This window comes from Pseudophryne corroboree, chromosome 8 (genome assembly GCF_028390025.1).
Source record: "Pseudophryne corroboree isolate aPseCor3 chromosome 8, aPseCor3.hap2, whole genome shotgun sequence".
NCBI lineage: Eukaryota > Metazoa > Chordata > Amphibia > Anura > Myobatrachidae > Pseudophryne > Pseudophryne corroboree.
The window spans coordinates 135,141,386-135,161,816 of record NC_086451.1 but is presented as its reverse complement, the minus strand read 5'-3'; the positions used below and the strand labels follow the sequence as shown (position 1 = coordinate 135,161,816).

General features: G+C 46.7%; 1 protein-coding gene across 1 annotated transcript in view; it reads right to left on the bottom strand.

The window, feature by feature from the left end:
* The window catches only part of CENPI (centromere protein I), a 526,595-nt gene that overhangs the window by 379,453 nt on the left and 126,711 nt on the right, over window positions 1-20,431 (bottom strand). The window contains exons 5-6 of the mRNA XM_063936944.1: window positions 20,031-20,138; window positions 16,277-16,325 (exon numbers count right to left, since the gene is read on the bottom strand). Of these exons, the coding sequence (XP_063793014.1) occupies window positions 16,277-16,325; window positions 20,031-20,138 (157 nt within the window). The remainder of the gene's footprint in view (window positions 1-16,276; window positions 16,326-20,030; window positions 20,139-20,431) is intronic.

Below are 20,431 nucleotides of genomic sequence, written 5' to 3'. Positions count from 1 at the left end.
TACTGTTCACATGATATTGAGCCAGATGAGCTAGGAGAAAATCTAGCATTACACACACTGCATAACTTCTGTTTAACCATTGTGAAGAAGAAAAAAAAAACGAGATTTATGGTAAGAACCTACCGTTATTAAATCTTTCTGCGATGTAAACTGGGCTCCACAAGGATTAACATCGGGGGGGGGGGTGTAGAGTAGGATTTTGATCTAAGGCACCAACAGGCTCAAAGCGTTAACTGTTCGCAAGATGCACAGCGCTGCCTCCTCTATAAACCCGCCACCATGCACAGGAGCTCAGTTTCGTTAACCAGCCCAATGCAGTAGCAGGTACCAGAGACAATCGTGAGTAGCCACATACACCACACACACACACACACACACTACAGGAGAGGGTGTCAGCAGCTAATGCCATAACAACCCAAAGAAGCCAAGTGCGTCAGGGTGGGAGCCTTGTGGAGCCCAGTGTACCTCACAGAAAGATTTAACAACGGTAAGTTCTTACCATAAAACTTGTTGTTTTCTTCTGTGGGGTACACTGGGCTCCACAAGGATTAACATCGGGGATGTCCTAAAGCAGTTCCTTATGGGAGGGAACGCACTGTAGCGGTTACAAGAACCCGGCGTCCAAAGGAAGCATCCTGGGAGGCGGAAGTATCGAAGGCATAGAACCTAATGAACGTCTTCACTTAAGACCACGTAGCCGCCTTGCACAATTGTTCAAGGGTCGCACCACGGCGGGCCGCCCAAGAAGGTCCGACAGACAGAGTAGAATGGCCTTTAATGGTAGCAGGAAGTGGAAGGCCAGCCTGTACATAAGCATGTGCAATCACCATTCTAATCCATCTGGTCAAGGTCTGCTTGTTAGCAGGACAGTCACATTTGTGAAAACCAGAACAGAACAAAGAATCAGATATCCGAATGGAGTAGGTTCTCTTCACATTGATACGGAGAGCCTGTACCACATCCAAAGACCGCTCTTTAGATGACAACTCAGGAGAAGTAAAGGGCGGAACCACAATCTCCTGGTTAAGGTGGAAAGAAGACACCACCTTGGGTAAATAACCCACGTTCTAAGAACCGCCCGGTCACAGTGAAAAATTAGAAAAGGGGACTTACAGGATAAGGCACCCAAGTCAGAGACCCTTCTAGCTGAAGCGATAGCCAACAAAAACAAAACCTTAAGGGAAAACCACTTAAGGTCCGCAGATGCAAGAGGTTCAAACGGAGACTCTTGCAAGGCCTCCAGAACCACTGACAGATCCCAAGGGGCCACAGGTGGTACATAAGAAGGCTGAATCCGCAACACGCCCCGAGTGAAGGTATGATCATCAGGTAGGGCAGCAATCTTTCTCTGAAACCAAACCGACAAGTCAGAAATGTGAACCTTGAGGGGGGCCAGACGAAGGCCTAAGTCCAGGCCCTGTTGTAGGAAGGCCAACAGTTTGGCCGTACTAAACTTGAAAACGTCACGATTATGAGACGCGCACCAAGTAAGCATTCCAGACCCTATGGTAAATCAGAGCAGACGCCGGCTTACGGGACTTTGACATAGTTTGAACGACCGCCTCAGAAAAACCCTAGGCCCTCAAGACGGAAGCTTCAAGAGCCATGCCGTCAAAGCCAGACAGGCCAAGTCCTGGTAAACACAAAGACCCTGAACGAGGAGGTCTGGTTGTTGTGGAAGTAGAAGGGGACGATCTAGCAAGAGGCGCTGTAGATCGGAGAACCAGTGCCGTCTGGGTCACACTGGAGCGATCAGAAGTAGGTTTCCTCCTTCTTGCTTGAACTTCCATATAACTCTGGGCAGGAGTGACACCGGAGGGAACACGTACGGCAGCCGAAAGTTCCATGGAATCGCCAGAGCATCCACGAACGCCGCTTGAGGATCCCTTGTCCTTGCTCCGAAGACCGGAACCTTGTGATTGTGTCGAGACGCCATCAGGTTCACATCTGGAAGGCCCCACTAGTCCACGAGAAGTTGAAAACACCTCTGGATGGAGGCTACACTCTCCGGTGTGTACGTCCTGACGACTGAGAAAGTCCACTTTCCAGTTTAGGACCCCCGGGATGAACACTGCGGATATGGCCGGCAGATGGCGTTCTGCCCACTTAAGAATCCGTGATACTTCCCTCATTTCCATGCGGCTCAGAGTGCTGCCTTGATAATTGATGTACGCCACCGTGGTGGCGTTGTCCGATTGTACTTGAACAGGTCTGTTCTGTATCAAATGCTGGGGCAGGTTCAGTGCATTGAACACCGCCCGCAGTTCCAGAATGTTTATCGGGAGTAGAGACTCCTCCTCGGTCCACCAACCCTGAAGGGAGTGTTCCAACACCGCGCCCCAACCTCTCAGACTGGCCTCTGTCGTCAGCAGGACCCAGTTGGATATCCAGAAGGGACGACCCCTACTCAAATCGATGGTCCTGAAGCCACCAGCTCAGTGACAGGCGGACCTCCGGAGACCAGGAGATCATTTGAGATCTGATCCGGTGAGGCAGGCCAACTTCTGCAGAGGGCGAGAATGGAATTGAGCATACTCCACCATGTCGAAAGCAGACACCATGAGACCTAGCACTTGCATTGCTGAATGTATCGACACTTGCGGACGAGATAGGAAGCATCGAATCCTGTCCTGAAGCTTCAGGACTTTGAGACAAGAACAACCGCTGGTTGTGAGTGTCCAATAACGCTCCCAGGTGCACCATGCTCCGAGCAGGAACCAGGGAAGATTTCTTCCAGTTGACTAGTCACTCGTGGGCTTTCATGAACTGGACAGTCAGATCTAGATGACGCAGGAGAATTTCTGGGGAATTTGCCAGGATCAACAAATCGTCCAGGTACAGTAGGATCCTGACCCATTGACGGCGGAGTACAGCCGTCATTACCGCCATTACTTTGGGAAAACTGAGCCATTGTCAAACCAAAAACGGTAACGCCTGAAATTGGTAATGAAGGTTGCCCACCGCAAACTTCAGGTACTGCTGATGAGACACTGCGATAGGAATATGCAGGTAGGCATCCTGTATATCCAGCCAGACCATATAGTCCCCAGGCTCCAAAGCCAGAATAGAGCGTAGAGTTTCCATATGAAACTTGGAGACCCTCACATAATTGTTCAAGGACTTGAGATTGAGAATGGGCCGCGAGGACCCGTTCAGTTTCAGGACTAGAAACAGGGGTGAATAGAACCCCTTGCCTCTCTGAGCCAGAGGCACCTGTACTACCACTCCTGTGGTCAGGATGGAATGCACCACCGAATGAAGAGCGAATGCCTTCACCAGGTCCAAAGGGACATCTGTCAGGCAAAATCGATGAAGGGGGACGATTCTTGAAGGGTATGGCATAACCTCGAGTGACGACTTCCCTTACCCAGGCATCGGAAGTGGCCTTCAACCATTTCTGGGAAAAACCTAGAAGCCGATCCCCCAGAGGGAGGCCCGCCCATCATGCGGAAAACTTGTCAGTTTTGGAAGCAGCCAGGCCCGCTTTGGTCTGGGCTTGGCAGGTTTGGAAGTACGAGCTTGCTTCGGGTACGCCTGACCTTTTGCTTTACCTGGAGGACGAAAGGGCCGAGGTTAAGCACTTTTAGCCTTCTGTGCGGAAGGAGCCGTACTAGGTAGGCAAGCTGTTTTAACAGAAGCCAGGTCAGCCACAATCTTATTGAGGTCTTCGCCAAAAAGAATGTCTCCCTTAAAAGGAAGCACCTCCAGGGTTTTCTTACAATCCATATCCACCGACCAGGATCTGAACCAAAGGATACGTCGAGCCAAGATGGATGTAGTGGCATCGGAAGCTGCCTCTTTAAGTTAAAGAGAAGCAGTGGCAATATGAGAGACACATTGGCTGGATCAGAAGTGTTGGAAGGTAGCTCCGCCTCCAGCTCTTGAGCCCATGCTTCAACAGCTTAAGCAGTCCATGTTGCTGCAATGGTTGGTATATGCACAGCCCCCGTTAGGGTGTAAATCACTTTCAAACAACCCTCCACACATCTATCTGTCGGTCCCTTCCGAGAGGTGACGGTAGTTACTGGCAGAGCGGAGGAAAACTACCATGCGGCCACATGAGAAACAGGCGGAGGAGTTTCCCAATTTTTACATAGCTCCGCAGAGAGGATAGCGAGCCACCAGTCTCTTATGCGGTGTGAATTTTGTTAACGGATTTTCCCAGGATTCCTGACGTATGTCAGCCAGGTGTTGAGAATGAGGTAAAACTTGTTTAACCACCTTCTTACGTTAAAATCTGTCCGGATTTTTAGAGACAGCCGCAGGCTCAGGTTCATCAGAGGCCTGAAGAATGAGCCTGATAGCCTCAATTAAATCAGGGACATCCACCATTGACTCTCCTTCCCCATCAGAAGCATCAGAGTCCGTGTCTGAGGGGTCAGTATATGAACCATCCTCCTCAGAGGATGTGTCCGAAACAGCAGTGGATTGTGAGGAAGTAGTGGCCCGTTTAGAAGACGCCTTAGTCTTAGGTGGGCGATAGTGAGACTTCTTTTTAGTCAGCAATCGGTTCGAGTGCTGTAACTGTGATGAGATTTGATCCGCCCACGGCGGATTGACCATAGGGACCATAAATTGCTGCACTGGCATAGGAGGTCCCACAGGGGGCTTAAGTTTAGTTACCGGCGTATTTAATAACATGGAGAAGGTAGCCCAAGGTGGGTCATTAGTGGCCCCCGGTGCTGCAGACCCACTGGGGGGTAAAGAACCCCCTGAACCTGAACTCTGCTGACATGTTTTCCACAAAAGTGCAGCCTCACCACCACGCAATGTGGGAGAAGCCCCAGTTCCGTTGCCCCGTCTAGCTGACATAATAAGCTCAATAACAGGCAACCCAGTACAATATTAGCAGCGATATACCTAGCAAGAACTCCTGATTTAGTGTGTCAGCACAAACCGGGAATCCAAGAGATATATGGCGACTATAAATCACAAAGAAAAATACACAGTAAGTATATATTGTGAAATACCTATATCAGTTAACAACCCTGACGCACTTAGCCCCCTCAGGTTATAGAATACAGGAGTAGCAAGCTGAGTGAAATACACGAGATGGCAGCCACGCAGCAGCTACTTGCACACAGTCACAATTGTACAATGCAGAAATTATACCAAACAATAAAACTGCACTGGACTAGCAATACAAAGTAATACTCAGTATAGCTATATATAAACAGTACATATAACAAAACACAGTAAACACTGGATGTATATGACAGGTTGTTTGTACCACACAGCCCTGAATGTATGCACTCTTAACTAACACTGTCCCTTGACAGGTAGAATACTTAAGTGTCCTGTAAAATGCACAGCGCTGGCGGCTTTACAGAGGAGGATTTGCCCAAGCAGTCCCAGGAACAGCGCAGCTTTGTGTAATGGCAGCTGACAGGGAGTGAGGGAGAGATATGCAGCTCTAGGGCGGGAACATTTACCCAAATGGCGTCCTGGGGCTGGGGGAGGGGCTACAGGTTAGGCCTTATCCCCCTGCTGGCTTCCCCACCGGGCACTGCGGGCTATAATAAAAACGGGGTTTTAGGAGAGAGAAAAAACCCCAACTGTGCCCTATGTCCCGATGGCTAGTGGAGCGGCTGCCCTTTACAGTGTACACGCCAGCGCACGCGGCCCGCCCCCCCACGGCCACGCCAAATCGCGATAACAGCGGGCCAAAGAGATTCCTTACCTCCCCTTGTACCTGCGGCCACGCGATCCCGGAGGGCAGCGGCGAGTGTGTGACTGACCAGAAGAACACCGGAGCCTCCGCTGTAGTAACCAGAGCGCGGGAATATACAGCGCCGCTGGGGGAGTGATGGAGCTGCAGCAAGGGATGTCTGACTGACATCTAGCAATGCTGCAGCCCTTGAAGTCTTCAGATTTCTTCTTTCTTCAGAAATTAGCTTATAATATGGGCTGCAGGAGCAGCCCTCCTGTTGATTGCCTGCTTACCGCATGGCACAAACTTACAAACTGAGCTCCAGTGCATGGAGGCGGGGTTATAGAGGCGGCGCTGTGCATCTTGGGAACAGTCAAAGCTTTGAGCCTGTTGGTACCTCGGATCAAGATCCTACTCTACACCCCCAATGTTAATCCTTGGAGCCCAGTGTACCCTGCAGCAGAAACAGGTATAATACACATACAACACAGTCTAAAATACAATACAAGCCTGCCCTATTGCATTGAGAGAAGACACAGGAGAGGGGACACCAGCGCACCAAACGCTGCACAGTCCCAGTGAGACTGTAAACGTTTCACATATACATATAAACAGTGAGACTGACATAAAAATTTCTCAGAGGGATGATTATTTGTGCACAATATAGTGTCTCTCCCCCTCTACACCTGGTACCAGTGATCCAGCGTGTGACTGTTATGTAGGAGCTGTGCGAGACTGATGCTATTGCTGCTTATGCAGAGGAAGGTGCCAAAAAGCTGCTGAGCCCGCTCTGATGTAGCTCTGCCCCCCGCTATGGCGCCGGAGCTACTGTGTAATCTTTGTACTGGCCATGTCTCCTAAGTGTTTGTAACCTCACAAATACTTGGTACAAGGTATTTAGCCAGTCTCACGCAGGTGCCACAGTGGGACCCCCCCGCCACACAGTGAACCAGGGGACCCCACTAACGGAGTCCTCTGTGTGTACTCACCACCGATGATCACCTTCAGACAGCGTTAGGGGTGTGCGGCATGCTGTGGCAGCCAAGGCGCCATGCCCCGCTGAACAAACAGCCCCTCAGGAGAGTGGTCCTGCAGCTGGGAAGCGGCTCTGCTCCTCAAGAGGCCAGGGACCATCCCGCTCCCACGGTGCAGGTATGCTGTTGACCAAACAGCAAACCGAAAGGAATAAAAAAAAGTTTAAAAGAAATTGAAGAAAAAAAAAAAACTCTGGAGCTTGCAGAGTGTGCATCTTCTCCTGAGGGCACTTTTTTCTAAACTGAGCTGTAGGAGGTGGCATAGAGGGGAGGAGCCAGCACACCCAGTTGAAGAAATTTAAAGTGCATTGGCTCCTTTGGTCCCGTCTATACCCCATCGTACTAATCTGTCCCCAATATCCCTTATGGATGCTAGAGAAAAGATATTGATAATAGCAACAACAGACATAGGTGCTATCCTGAGAACGTCTGTGTACCATGGCCTTCTAGGCAGAATTATCCCATCTTAGAAGAATTTCTTTGGACCTACCTGAGCACCAGTGGAAGCAATGTAACTGAAGGGAACAGTTAGCTCAGACTGAGGTTCAAAGATGTTACATACAAACATCCCTAACTTGTGCTGTAAGACTTCCCTGTTATGGGAATATGTCGCCAAGTTAAAGGGTCTGACTGCTAAGGATATCTTCTGAAAACTGCCGTGATGGCTGAACATTTAGCTCTGCTCATCAGTCTCCTGTTGGACTAATTCATGGCCCGAACACCCTTTGCAATCCTCCGATAATCTACAGATTTGTCCTCAGAAATCTTTTTTTGCAGTTGTGCCAAACAGCCCCTCTTGGCATGCTTGATCGTGTGAGAATCTTCTAGCTTTTTTTTGCCAAAAATGCATCTTAGTCACAATGCAATGCGACTAGGGCGCACAAGGAGCCTGTGCTGATTAATTTGAAAATATGAAACTTATATCTGCGTGCAACAGTCTTTGAATCTGTATACAAAGTGCTACAATGTAGCAGCCACAGCTTTTTAAAAATTCTGTTCTGCTCCGTATACACTCAGCCACACATAATATACAAGTGTCATATCACATTAATCAGCACAGTCTCCTCATGCGTTCTGACATCAGCAGAGTTGCACGGGATGCGGCGGTTCAATCGTGCCAAGCATCTCACACTGCATGGCGTATTGAGGCTAGATGTATGAGGACATATCTGTAGTTAAGCAACCCCGATGGCCTTATTCAAGTGGTTCTGTTCATTTTTGTAAAAAAATTAACTCCTATGACGACATCTTCGCTATGATTTACATAGAAATTTGACTGTAGATGACAACCACTTGGCACCTTTAAAAAGGGAAGACGTGAACTTTAATCCAAAAAACTGTAACCACTCTGGAAGAGCAACACCAACCCAACCACTTAAACTGACATTGCCACAATCTTTCAGTCCCAGATGGAAACAAGACCTGAAGCTATGGCGGTCTTTAGTTCACTCAAATTAATAGATGAAAATGTAATAGTATTTTATTTTATACGTACAAGGGCCCTCATTCCGAGTTGTTCGCTCGCAAGGCGATTTTAGCACAGTTGCTAACGCTAAGCCGCCGCCTACTGGGAGTGAATCTTAGCATCTTAAAATTGCGAACGAAAGATTCGCAATATTGCGATTACACACCTCGTAGCAGTTTCTGAGTAGCTCCAGACTTACTCGGCATCTGCGATCAGTTCAGTGCTTGTCGTCCCTGGTTTGACGTCATAAACACACCCAGCGTTCGCCCAGACACTCCCCCGTTTCTCCGGCCACTCCTGCGTTTTTTCCGGAAACGGTAGCGTTTTTTCCCACACGCCCATAAAACGGCCTGTTTCCGCCCAGTAACACCCATTTCCTGTCAATCACATTACGATCGCCAGAACGATGAAAAAGCCGTGAGTAAAAATCCTAAGTGCATAGCAAATTTACTTGGCGCAGTCGCAGTGCGGACATTGCGCATGCGCATTAAGCGGAAAATCGCTGCGATGCGAAGATTTTTACCGAGCGAACTCGGAATGACCACCAATGTACCCTACCATAAAAACAAAAACCAACATCCGGCTTTAACAGATACTGTAGTCTTTACCAGGTGAGTAATGATCCAGTGAGCAAGAATGACCGGTACCAGATAATGAAAAAGTGATAATCCCAACAGACTATGATCTCCCTCCAGCTGTCAGATATCAGTAGTACATATCTGCTAGCCCTGGCTTCCTGGACATCAGCCTTCCACTTCATGCTTCTGTCTCTCTAAAGCTCTCACACACACACACACACACACACACACACACACACACACACACACACACCTGAAATAGTCTTCTGACTAAGGACACATTTATTAATAAACTGAACATTACCCACTTGCCATGTCACCCAGCTGGTATAATTTAAACAAAATCAAATATAGACAAACATCCAATATATTTGAACAACACTTCAACCTAAACACCGCACTAGTTGCATACTTAATGAACACCGGTAATTTGGTACACAAACAACAATTTTCACAACAACTGTGTAGGATTTTTGATATTACTTCCCTAACATCCTATTTTCCTCATATAAGATTATGGTTGTTGCAGTCAGTCAGCAGTGGAGCGATAAACAATCAGACTTGAGAAATAATAGAACACCCTCACATGGAATAGTACAGTCATTCAGTGGTGATCTGACATCTCTCTGAGCCAACGGGTCCTTACAAATCTTCGCAGACAGAGGATCGTTTACTTTGGTAAAAACCACCCCTGTTAAACAGGACTCATGGAAACAGGAAGATCACACACCGGCAAAGAATTAGGTGGAGCTCCTGTAAATCATTAGCCAACCATGGGACTCCAAAAAGCGTGGCAGACTCCAGAACGAAGACTGGCACAAGGCTTGGAAGGTCACCATGATCAGATTGTTCTAGTAAGGGATGATTTCCCCCCCCCCCCCCCCCTCGATATGAGAAGGGCAATCATCACATCCAGAATCTCTGCAGACACTCTTGGTGCTGTAGCCTGGTCATAATAAACAGGATAGGCAGAAAACCTGAAAATGACAAACATAGGCCAGTCCACTCTCTATGTGACATGGGAGCAGTAACTAGCTGTGGTGTTTGGATCAGAGCACAATTGTGCTAGAGACACATGTACCCCAGTCTCTACCTCAGATGATTGTATACTGAGAGTGTAAGTGGCAAGAGGTGGTAACAATTGTAGTACCTTTACTGCTCCCCATACGTAGCCTACAGCTGCAGTGACTGCTCAGGTGCCAGTGAAAGAGTAAAGGTCCACATATGGGGGCCTTAAGTCAAATAATTAACATTGCCCAGCTCTAATGAGTACTTGTAACAATCATTTTTACAAAAATTTCAGCTGGATGGATGGAAGAAAGAGTGTGAGTGAGTGTGTACACACAAGCTTGCTGGTATTTTAAAAGGGTTCCAGCTCTTACACCGCACTCTATACCCTAGTGTATCCAGTGTCCCCCATGGATGAAAGTAAAATGTGTGCATGTATTTCTTACTTGCTGCTCTTCATTTTGCAACATACATGAAAAGTGTCTGCTTTCATTCTTCGACAGAAGTAGAACACCTTTCCTTACCAAAAATGGTCAGACTCCAAAAAGAAATCCAGCTCATCCAATAGTATGGTCAAATAATGGATATTCCATCCTGAACATTCAATTTCAGTGTCAAACTTTGTAGTAAGACATTTGTTATTCATGTGCATCATATCTGAGACACTCAAGATTGTAGATCAGGCATATGGTTTGCAAAAGTTGTCCCCTGCTTAGGCAACTTAAGCGTGGGACAAGTCACAATAGAAATCCTACGACTTTGGTAGTCAACGGGTTAAGAGATGTTGAAAGACGGATACTGTAGCTTAAGAAAAATAAGATTTTACTCACCGGTAAATCTATTTCTCGTAGTCCGTAGTGGATGCTGGGAACTCCGTAAGGACCATGGGGGAATAGACGGGCTCCGCAGGAGACTGGGCACTCTAAAAGAAAGATTAGGTACTATCTGGTGTGCACTGGCTCCTCCCTCTATGCCCCTCCTCCAGACCTCAGTTAGGATACTGTGCCCGGAAGAGCTGACACAATAAGGAAGGATTTTGAATCCCGGGTAAGACTCATACCAGCCACACCAATCACACCGTATAACTCGTGATACTATACCCAGTTAACAGTATGAAATATAACTGAGCCTCTCAACAGATGGCTCAACAATAACCCTTTAGTTAGGCAATAACTATATACAAGTATTGCAAACAATCCGCACTTGGGATGGGCGCCCAGCATCCACTACGGACTACGAGAAATAGATTTACCGGTGAGTAAAATCTTATTTTCTCTGACGTCCTAGTGGATGCTGGGAACTCCGTAAGGACCATGGGGATTATACCAAAGCTCCCAAACGGGCGGGAGAGTGCGGATGACTCTGCAGCACCGAATGAGAGAACTCAAGGTCCTCCTCAGCCAGGGTATCAAATTTGTAGAATTTAGCAAACGTGTTTGCCCCTGACCAAGTTGCAGCTCGGCAAAGTTGTAAAGCCGAGACCCCTCGGGCAGCCGCCCAAGATGAGCCCACTTTCCTCGTGGAATGGGCTGTTACTGATTTAGGATGCGGCAATCCAGCCGCAGAATGCTCCAGCTGAATTGTGCTACAAATTCAGCGAGCAATAGTCTGCTTAGAAGCAGGAGCACCTATTTTGTTGGGTGCCTACAGGATAAAAAACGAGTCAGTTTTCCTGACTCCAGCCGTCCTGGAAATATAAAATTTTAAGGGCCTGACTACGTCCAGTAACTTGGAATCTTCCAAGTCCCTAGTAGCCGCAGGCACTACAATAGGTTGGTTCAAGTGAAAAGCTGATACCACCTTAGGGAGAAACTGGGGACGAGTCCTCAATTCTGCCCTATCCATGTGGAAAATCAGATAAGGGCTTTTACATGACAAAGCCGCCAATTCTGACACACGCCTGGCCGAAGCCAAGGCCAATAAAATGACCACTTTCCACGTGAGATATTTCAAATCCACAGTTTTAAGTGGCTCAAACCAATGTGATTTTAAGAAACTCAAACACCACGTTGAGATCCCAAGGTGCCACAGAAGGCACAAAAAAGGGGCTGAATATGTAGCACTCCCTTTACAAATGTCTGAACTCCAGGCAGTGAAGCCAGTTCTTTCTGGAAGAAAATCGACAGAGCCGAAATCTGGACCTTAATGGAACCCAAATTTAGGCCCATAGTCACTCCTGACTGTAGGAAGTGCAGAAAACGACCCAGCTGAAATTCCTCTGTTGGGGCCTTCCTGGCCTCACACCACGCAACATATTTTCGCCAAATACGGTGATAATGGTTTGCGGTTACTTCTTTCCTGGCTTTTATCAACGTAGGAATGACTTCCTCCGGAATGCCCTTTTGCTTTAGGATCCGGAATTCAACCGCCATGCCGTCTAACGCAGCCGCGGTAAGTCTTGGAACAGACAGGGCCCCTGCTGTAGCAGGTCCTGTCTGAGCGGTAGAGGCCATGGGTCCTCTGATATTATTTCTTGAAGTTCTGGGTACCAAGCTCTTCTTGGCCCCTCCGGAACCACGAGTATCGTTCTTACTCCTCGTATTCTTATTATTCTCAGTACCTTTGGTATGAGAGGCAGAGGAGGTAATACATAAACCGACTGGTACACCCACTGTGTCACTAGACCGTCCACAGCTATCGCCGAAGGGTCCCTTGACCTGGCGCAATATCTATTTTTTTGTTTAGGCGGGACGCCATCATGTCCACCTGTGGCCTTTCCCAACGGTTTACCAACAGTTGGAAGACTTCTGGATGAAGTCCCCACTCTCCCGGGTGTCGGTCGTGTCTGCTGAGGAAGTCTGCTTCCCAGTTGTCCACTCCCGGAATGAACACTGCTGACAGTGCTAAGACGTGATTTTCCGCCCATCGGAGAATCCTTGTGGCTTCTGCCATCGCCATCCTGCTTCTTGTGCCGCCCTGTCTGTTTACATGGGCGACTGCCGTGATGTTGTCTGATTGGATCAGTACCGGCTGGTTTTGAAGCAGAGGCCTTGCCAGACTTAGGGCATTGTAAATGGCCCTCAGTTCCAGAATATTTATGTGTAGGGACGACTCCTGACTTGACCAAAGTCCTTGGAAATTTCTTCCCTGTGTGACTGCCCCCCAGCCTCGAAGGCTGGCATCCGTGGTTACCAGGACCCAGTCCTGTATGCCGAATCTGCGGCCCTCTTGAAGATGAGCACTCTGCAGCCACCACAGTAGAGATACCCTGGTCCTTGGAGACAGGGTTATCAGCCGATGCATCTGAAGATGCGATTCCGACCACTTGTCCAAGAGGTCCCACTGAAAGGTTCTTGCATGGAACCTGCCGAATGGAATTTTGCTTCGTAAGAAGCTACCATTTTTCCCAGGACTCGTGTGCAGTGATGCACCGATACCTGTTTTGGTTTCAGGAGGTCTCTGACTAGAGATGACAGCTCCTTGGCTTTCTCCTGTGGGAGAAACACTTTTTTCTGTTCTGTGTCCAGAACCATCCCCAGGAACAGCAGGCGTGTGGTAGGAACCAGCTGTGACTTTGGAATGTATAGAATCCATCCGTGCTGTTGTAGCACTTCCCGAGATAGTGCTACTCCGACCAACAACTGCTCCATGGACCTCGCCTTTATAAGGAGATCGTCCAAGTACGGGATAATTAAAAACTCCCTTTTTTCGAAGGAATATCATCATTTCTGCCATTACCTTGGTAAAGACCCTCGGTGCCGTGGACAGTCCAAACGGCAGTGTTTGGAATTGGTAATGGCAATCCTGTACCACAAATCTGAGGTACACCTGGTGAGGATGGTAAATGGGGACATGTAGGTAAGCATCCTTAATGTCCAGGGATACCATGTAATCCCCCTCCTCCAGGCTTGCAATAACCGCCCTGATCGATTCCATCTTGAACTTGAATTTTTTTATGTATGTGTTCAAGGACTTCAAATTTAAAATGGGTCTCACCGAACCGTCCGGTTTCGGTACCACAAACAGTGTGGAATAGTAACCCCGTCCTTGTTGAAGTAGGGGCACCTTGACTATCACCTGCTGGGAATACAGCTTGTGAATTGCCTCTAGCACGGCCTCCCTGCCTGAGGGAGTTGTCGGCAAGGCAGATTTGAGGAAACGGCGGGGGGGAGACGCCTCGAATTCCAGCTTGTACCCCTGAGATACTACTTGAAGGATCCAGGGATCCACCTGTGAGCGAGCCCACTGATCGCTGAAATTTTTGAGGCGGCCCCCCACCGTACCTGGCTACGCCTGTGGAGCCCCCACGTCATGCGGTGGACTCAGAGGAAGCGGGGGAAGAATTTTGATTCTGGGAACTGGCTGACTGGTGCAGCTTTTTCCCTCTTCCCTCGTCTCTGTGCAGAAAGGAAGCGCCTTTGACCCGCTAGCTTTTCTGAAGCCGAAAGGACTGTACCTGATAATACAGTGCTTTCTTAGGCTGTGAGGAAACCTGAGGTAAAAAGTTTTCTTCCCAGCTGTTGCTGTGGATACGAGGTCCCAGAGACCATCCCCAAACAATTCCTCACCCTTATAAGGCTCTATGTGCCTTTTAAAGTCAGCATCACCTGTCCAGTGTCGGGTCTCTAATACCCTCCTGACAGAATGGACATTGCATTAATTCTGGATGCCAGCCGGCAAAATATCCCTCTGTGCATCCCTCATATATAAGACGACGTCTTATGTTCGCAAAATAGTATCCCTGTTTGACAGGGTTACAGACCACGCTGCAGCAGCACTATCTGCAGGTCTCAGTCTAGTAATGAGTGTGTAAATACAGACTTCAGGATAGCCTCCTGCTTTTTATCAGCAGGTACCTTTAAAGTGGCCGTATCCTAAGACGGCAGTGCCACCTTTTTTGACAAACGTGTGAGCGCCTTATCCACCCTAGGGGATATCTCCCAGCGTAACTTATCCTCTGGCGGGAAAAGGTACGCCATCAGTAACTTTTTAGAAATTATCAGTTTCTTATCGGGGGAACCCACGCTTTTTCACACTTCATTCACTCATTGGATGGGGGAACAAAACACTGCCTGCTTTTTCTCCCCAAACATAAAACCCTTTTTTAGTGGTACTTGGGTTAATGTCAGAAATGTGTAACACATTTTTTATTGCCGGGATCATGTAACGGATGTTCCTAGTGGATTGTGTATATGTCTCAACCTCGTCGACACTGGAGTCAGACTCCGTGTCGACATCTTGTCTGCCATCTGAGGGAGCGGGCGTTTTTGAGCCCCTGATGGCCTTTGAGACGCCTGGGCAGGCGCGGGCTGAGAAGCCGGCTGTCCCATAGCTGTTACGTCATCCAGCCTTTTATGTATGGAGTTGACACTGTCGGTTAATACCTTCCACCTATCCATCCACTCTGGTGTCGGCCCACAGGGGGCGACATCCCATTTATCGGCATCTGCTCCGCCTCCACATAAGCCTCCTCATCAAACATGTCGACACAGCCGTACCAACACACCGCACACACACAGGGAATGCTCTGACTGAGGACAGGACCCCACACAGCCCTTTGGGGAGACAGAGAGAGAGTATGCCAGCACACACCAGAGCGCTATATAATGTAGGGATAAACACTATCACTGAGTGAATTTTCCCCAATAGCTGCTTGTATAAACAATATTGCGCCTAAATTTAGTGCCCCCCCTCTCTTTTTAACCCTTTGAGCCTGAAAACTACAGGGGAGAGCCTGGGGAGCTGTCTTCCAGCTACACTGTGAAGAGAAAATGGCGCCAGTGTGCCGAGGGAGATAGCTCCGCCCCTTTTTCGCGGACTTTTCTCCCGCTTTTTTATGGATTCTGGCAGGGGTAATTATCACATATATAGCCTCTGGGGCTATATATTGTGATTATTTTGCCAGCCAAGGTGTTTTTATTGCTGCTCAGGGCGCCCCCCCCCCAGCGCCCTGCACCCTCAGTGACCGGAGTGTGAAGTGTGCATGAGGAGCAATGGCGCACAGCTGCAGTGCTGTGCGCTACCTTGGTGAAGACTGAAGTCTTCTGCCGCCGATTTTCCGGACCATCTTCATGCTTCTGGCTCTGTAAGGGGGACGGCGGCGCGGCTCCGGGAACGAACACCAAGGACGGGTCCTGCGGTCGATCCCTCTGGAGCTAATGGTGTCCAGTAGCCTAAGAAGCCCAAGCTAGCTGCAAGCAGGTAGGTTCGCTTCTTCTCCCCTTAGTCCCTCGTTGCAGTGAGCCTGTTGCCAGCAGGTCTCACTGTAAAATAAAAAACCTAACATATACTTTCTTTCTAGGAGCTCAGGAGAGCCCCTAGTGTGCATCCAGCTCGGCCGGGCACAGAAATCTAACTGAGGTCTGGAGGAGGGCATAGAGGGAGGAGCCAGTGCACACCAGATAGTACCTAATCTTTCTTTTAGAGTGCCCAGTCTCCTGCGGAGCCAGTCTATTCCTCCATGGTCCTTACGGAGTTCCCAGCATCCACTAGGACGTCAGAGAAATAAATGTAACTGTACATTTTAAATAATGTAAAGAAGGAGATAGTCATTGTAAAAACAGAAACAGTTGAGGTGTATGAAGCAACCCTCTACACTTACCATGCTCCATTCTGGTGACCAGATACAGCAAGTGACATAACGACGGACACTGAAGGATATATAATGAGACCAGTAAGAACTACAGTAAAACTTTCAGCCAAACCACTGTACATATACTGCATTCAAGTACAGAGATAGATATAGATATATATCTATATCTATATATCTATATCTATATATCTCTGGTGATCAGATCAAATAGGAGCCCCTTGTAGCTGTCAACGTTTCAATTTTATTAATTTTCTTCAGAACATACAAACATGTACAAAAGAGCACTCACCTTATAACCCCCACCACTGTGCACGATGCGCGGGCCGGAGCGGGGGACCGCCTCACGCCGGAGTCCGTCGGGCGGCAATCTCCCGTCAGCTGTGGCGCGGTCTAGTGATGTCATCGCATATGCCGCGATGCACGTCCAGTGTCACATTGCCATAGAAACCAACTGTAAACAATAACAATGGTTACATGCTAATTGCTAACTGCATAACCATGAAGTTAATGGCGGAACATATCATCATCCATATGTTTCTAATATATGTGCAAATATGCAATATTATAAGAATTTTGTAAAAACAATTAACTATAAGAGATACATGAAACGGAAAAGAGAGGGGAAGGGGGAGTATCGCAGGAAAAAGAAAAAAGAGAAAGAGAAAGAGAGAGAAGATAAAAGGGTAGGGGGAGAGATCAGTATCCAAATGAGAAAAAGACATTCAATAATGCCGAAATCAACCCTGCTGACATGGTGAAATATAAACAAGATTTAAGGGAAACATGAGAGGGGTACCATATCATTCAGACCCCGGGGGGTTACTGTATCTTGTTTGTGAATCCACCTAGATTCACACCTCAAGAGGGCACTACCACGGTCTCCTCCTCGAAGCGAAGGAGGTATATGATCTATCATTCTGTATTTGATGGTCGCTAAGGCATGTTTGGCTAATACAAAGTGACGGGTGACCGGTTGGTCGCTACTGCCTTTTTGTAGGCCTAATCTGATTGCCTAATCTGATTGAAGACCTATGGGCGGTCATGCTTGATGTAAAATGTGGTGCCCATATGTGGGTGACAGAATGTGTTACCTGTAATCATGTAGTTACACGTGACACAGGTACACCTAAAGCAACCCATTTTCTGGGGCGCTAGAAAACTACTACTGGGAGATTTGGTACCCGTGTTATACACGGTACCTAAAATTCACAAAGGATTATCTCCCCCTCCGGGTAGACCAATTATATCAGCAAGGGGCTCCTTATTCCCACCGACAGCAGTATTGTTGGATTCCATATTACAACCATATGTTTCAGCACATCCACGAAGTCTCTTAGATACCACAATGCTGCTTAATAAATTAAAAGCTATTGGTCCTCTCCCTACAGATATATGGCTGGTGACAGCGGATGTCACTAGTCTGTATACTGTTATACCTCATCAGGAAGATCTCTCTGCAGTAAAGACAACGTTACAAAGAGACAGCCCATTTGGGGCTCAACAGATTAATATTCTGGTACATTTGTTAGAACTCATCCTAACAAGAAATTTCTTTTTATTCAATAACAAGTATTACCTTCAAGAACGGGGTTGTGCTATGGGTTCGGCGGTGGCACCTACCTACGCCAACCTATATATGCTCCACACAGAGGAAGATATTTTCTTCAAAAACCCCCAAGTGGCAGAACACATAGTATTTTATTCTAGATTTATTGACGATCTATTACTGCTATGGAAAGGGCCTAAGGAACAGCTGGAAGCAGTCATCGCTGAACATAATAGGTGTGGGAGCCCAGTAAAATTAACTGCCAAAATGGATACACAGAGTATAGACTTTCTAGATATCCGTATTTCCATCGTTGATTCTCTAATCACCACAACGGTATACACCAAGGATACGGATCGAAACTCTTACTTGCACTGGAACAGCTGCCATCCGAGAAATCTTAAGGCTGGCCTCCCTTACTCACAGATGCTGAGAATATTCAGAATCAACAGTGATCGTAAGATGGCCTCCACACAAATGGATGAACTTATAATACGTTTTGCACAAAGATGCTACAGTCTAAAGAACTTGCATATTATCAAACAAAAAGTTCTCCTTATGGACAGGGAAACTCTTCTTCGCCCGAAAGAAAAAACAACCACCAACACCAAACTCCCCTGGGTTACCACCTATAACACTTCGTCAGAGAGTACTATGAAAGTCGCTAAGAAACATTGGCATTTAATCAAATCTGATCAACATCTACCTTTCCAACAGGTGGATCTTATGCCGTGCTATAAGAGATCCAGGAACCTACGGGTTCTTTTGGTGAAGTCTGATATTTCTGATTTAACCAAATCTCCCAGTAGTAGTCTTCTAGCACCACAGAAAATTGTTTGCTTTAGGTGTACCTGTGTCACGTGTAACTACATGATTACAGGTAACACATTCTGTCACCTACATCTGGGCACCAAATTTTACATCAAGCATCATTTGACATGCGAGACCACACACACAGTATACCAGATAGTGTGTCCGTGTGGCTTATCATATGTGGGCAAAATCACACGGAAATTTAAAGAACACATGACCGCCCACAGGTCTTCAATCAGATTAGGCCTACAAAAAGGCAGTAGCGACCAACCGGTCGCCCGTCACTTTGTATTAGCCAAACATGCCTTCGCGACCATCAAATACAGAATGATAGATCATATACCTCCTTCGCTTCGAGGAGGAGACAGTGGTAGTGCCCTCTTGAGGTGTGAATCTAGGTGGATTCACAAACTAGATACAGTAACCCCCCGGGGTCTGAATGATATGGTACCCCTCTCATGTTTCCCTTAAATCTTGTTTATATTTCACCATGTCAGCAGGGTTGATTTCGGCATTATTGAATGTCTTTTTCTCATTTGGATACTGATCTCTCCCCCTACCCTTTTATCTTCTCTCTCTTTCTCTCTTTTTTCTTCTTCCTGCGATACTCCCCCTTCCCCTCTCTTTTCCGTTTCATGTATCTCTTATAGTTAATTGTTTTTACAAAATTCTTATAATATTGCATATTTGCACATATATTAGATAGAAACATATGGATGATGATATGTTCCGCCATTAACTTCATGGTTATGCAGTTAGCAATTAGCATGTAACCATTGTTATTGTTTACAGTTGGTTTCTATGGCAATGTGACACTGGACGTGCATCGCGGCATATGCGATGACATCACTAGACCGCGCCACAGCTGACGGGAGATTGCCGCCCGACGGTTATAAGGCGAGTGCTCTTTTGTACATGTTTGTATGTCCTGAGGAAAATTAATAAAATTGAAACGTTGACAGCAACAAGGGGCCCCTATTTGATCTGATCACCAGAGTCTGAGTGCCGCACTACCATTGATTATGATCTACTTCCAGCACAAGGAGGAAAAGTGAGGGCACCGGACCAAGTCATTTCTTATACCAGAGAGTGCCGCATCATTATATATATACACATACATACATACATACACATATATATACACATATACACACATATATATATATATATATATATATATATATATATATATATATATATATACACACACACATATATTATATATATATTACACATACATATATACACATTTTTTAATTTTTTTTAGAAGCCTACAGTAGATAACATGCCAATTTCAAAGCCAAAACCTGTAGACTTATAATTAAAAACCTTCAATGAATATAGAATAAGATACAAAAAAACAAATATGATTTTAGAAAACATAAAATGGAGAGGTGTTCATACCAATTTGTCATCCTGTATGAAACAGAAGAAAAAATTGTAGAGTGAAGAGAGGATGTCTTTACATTGAATTAAATCGTACACAGAGGTCAGCCAGCGAATAAAAAAGATCTGCAGATAGAAAAACATATACAAGAATCAAAAGGTAGCATATACAGTTTAGCCAAAGTTGGGTATATAGTAAGAGGGTCAGAGTTTTTTCGAAGCTGCACGATTCTGGCGATCTCAGCTGTATACTTAAAATAGTGATCTGGTTTTGCCATTTAAATTACTGCCACTTTAAATCTTCAGAAGAGATTGCATTGCTTCTGAAAACTCAGACCCTATTACATAACCCTTAAAGTATAAAAAAAAAAAGTCTTAAGTTAAGTTTATATAGGAGTTCCGTTCTAATACAAGACACA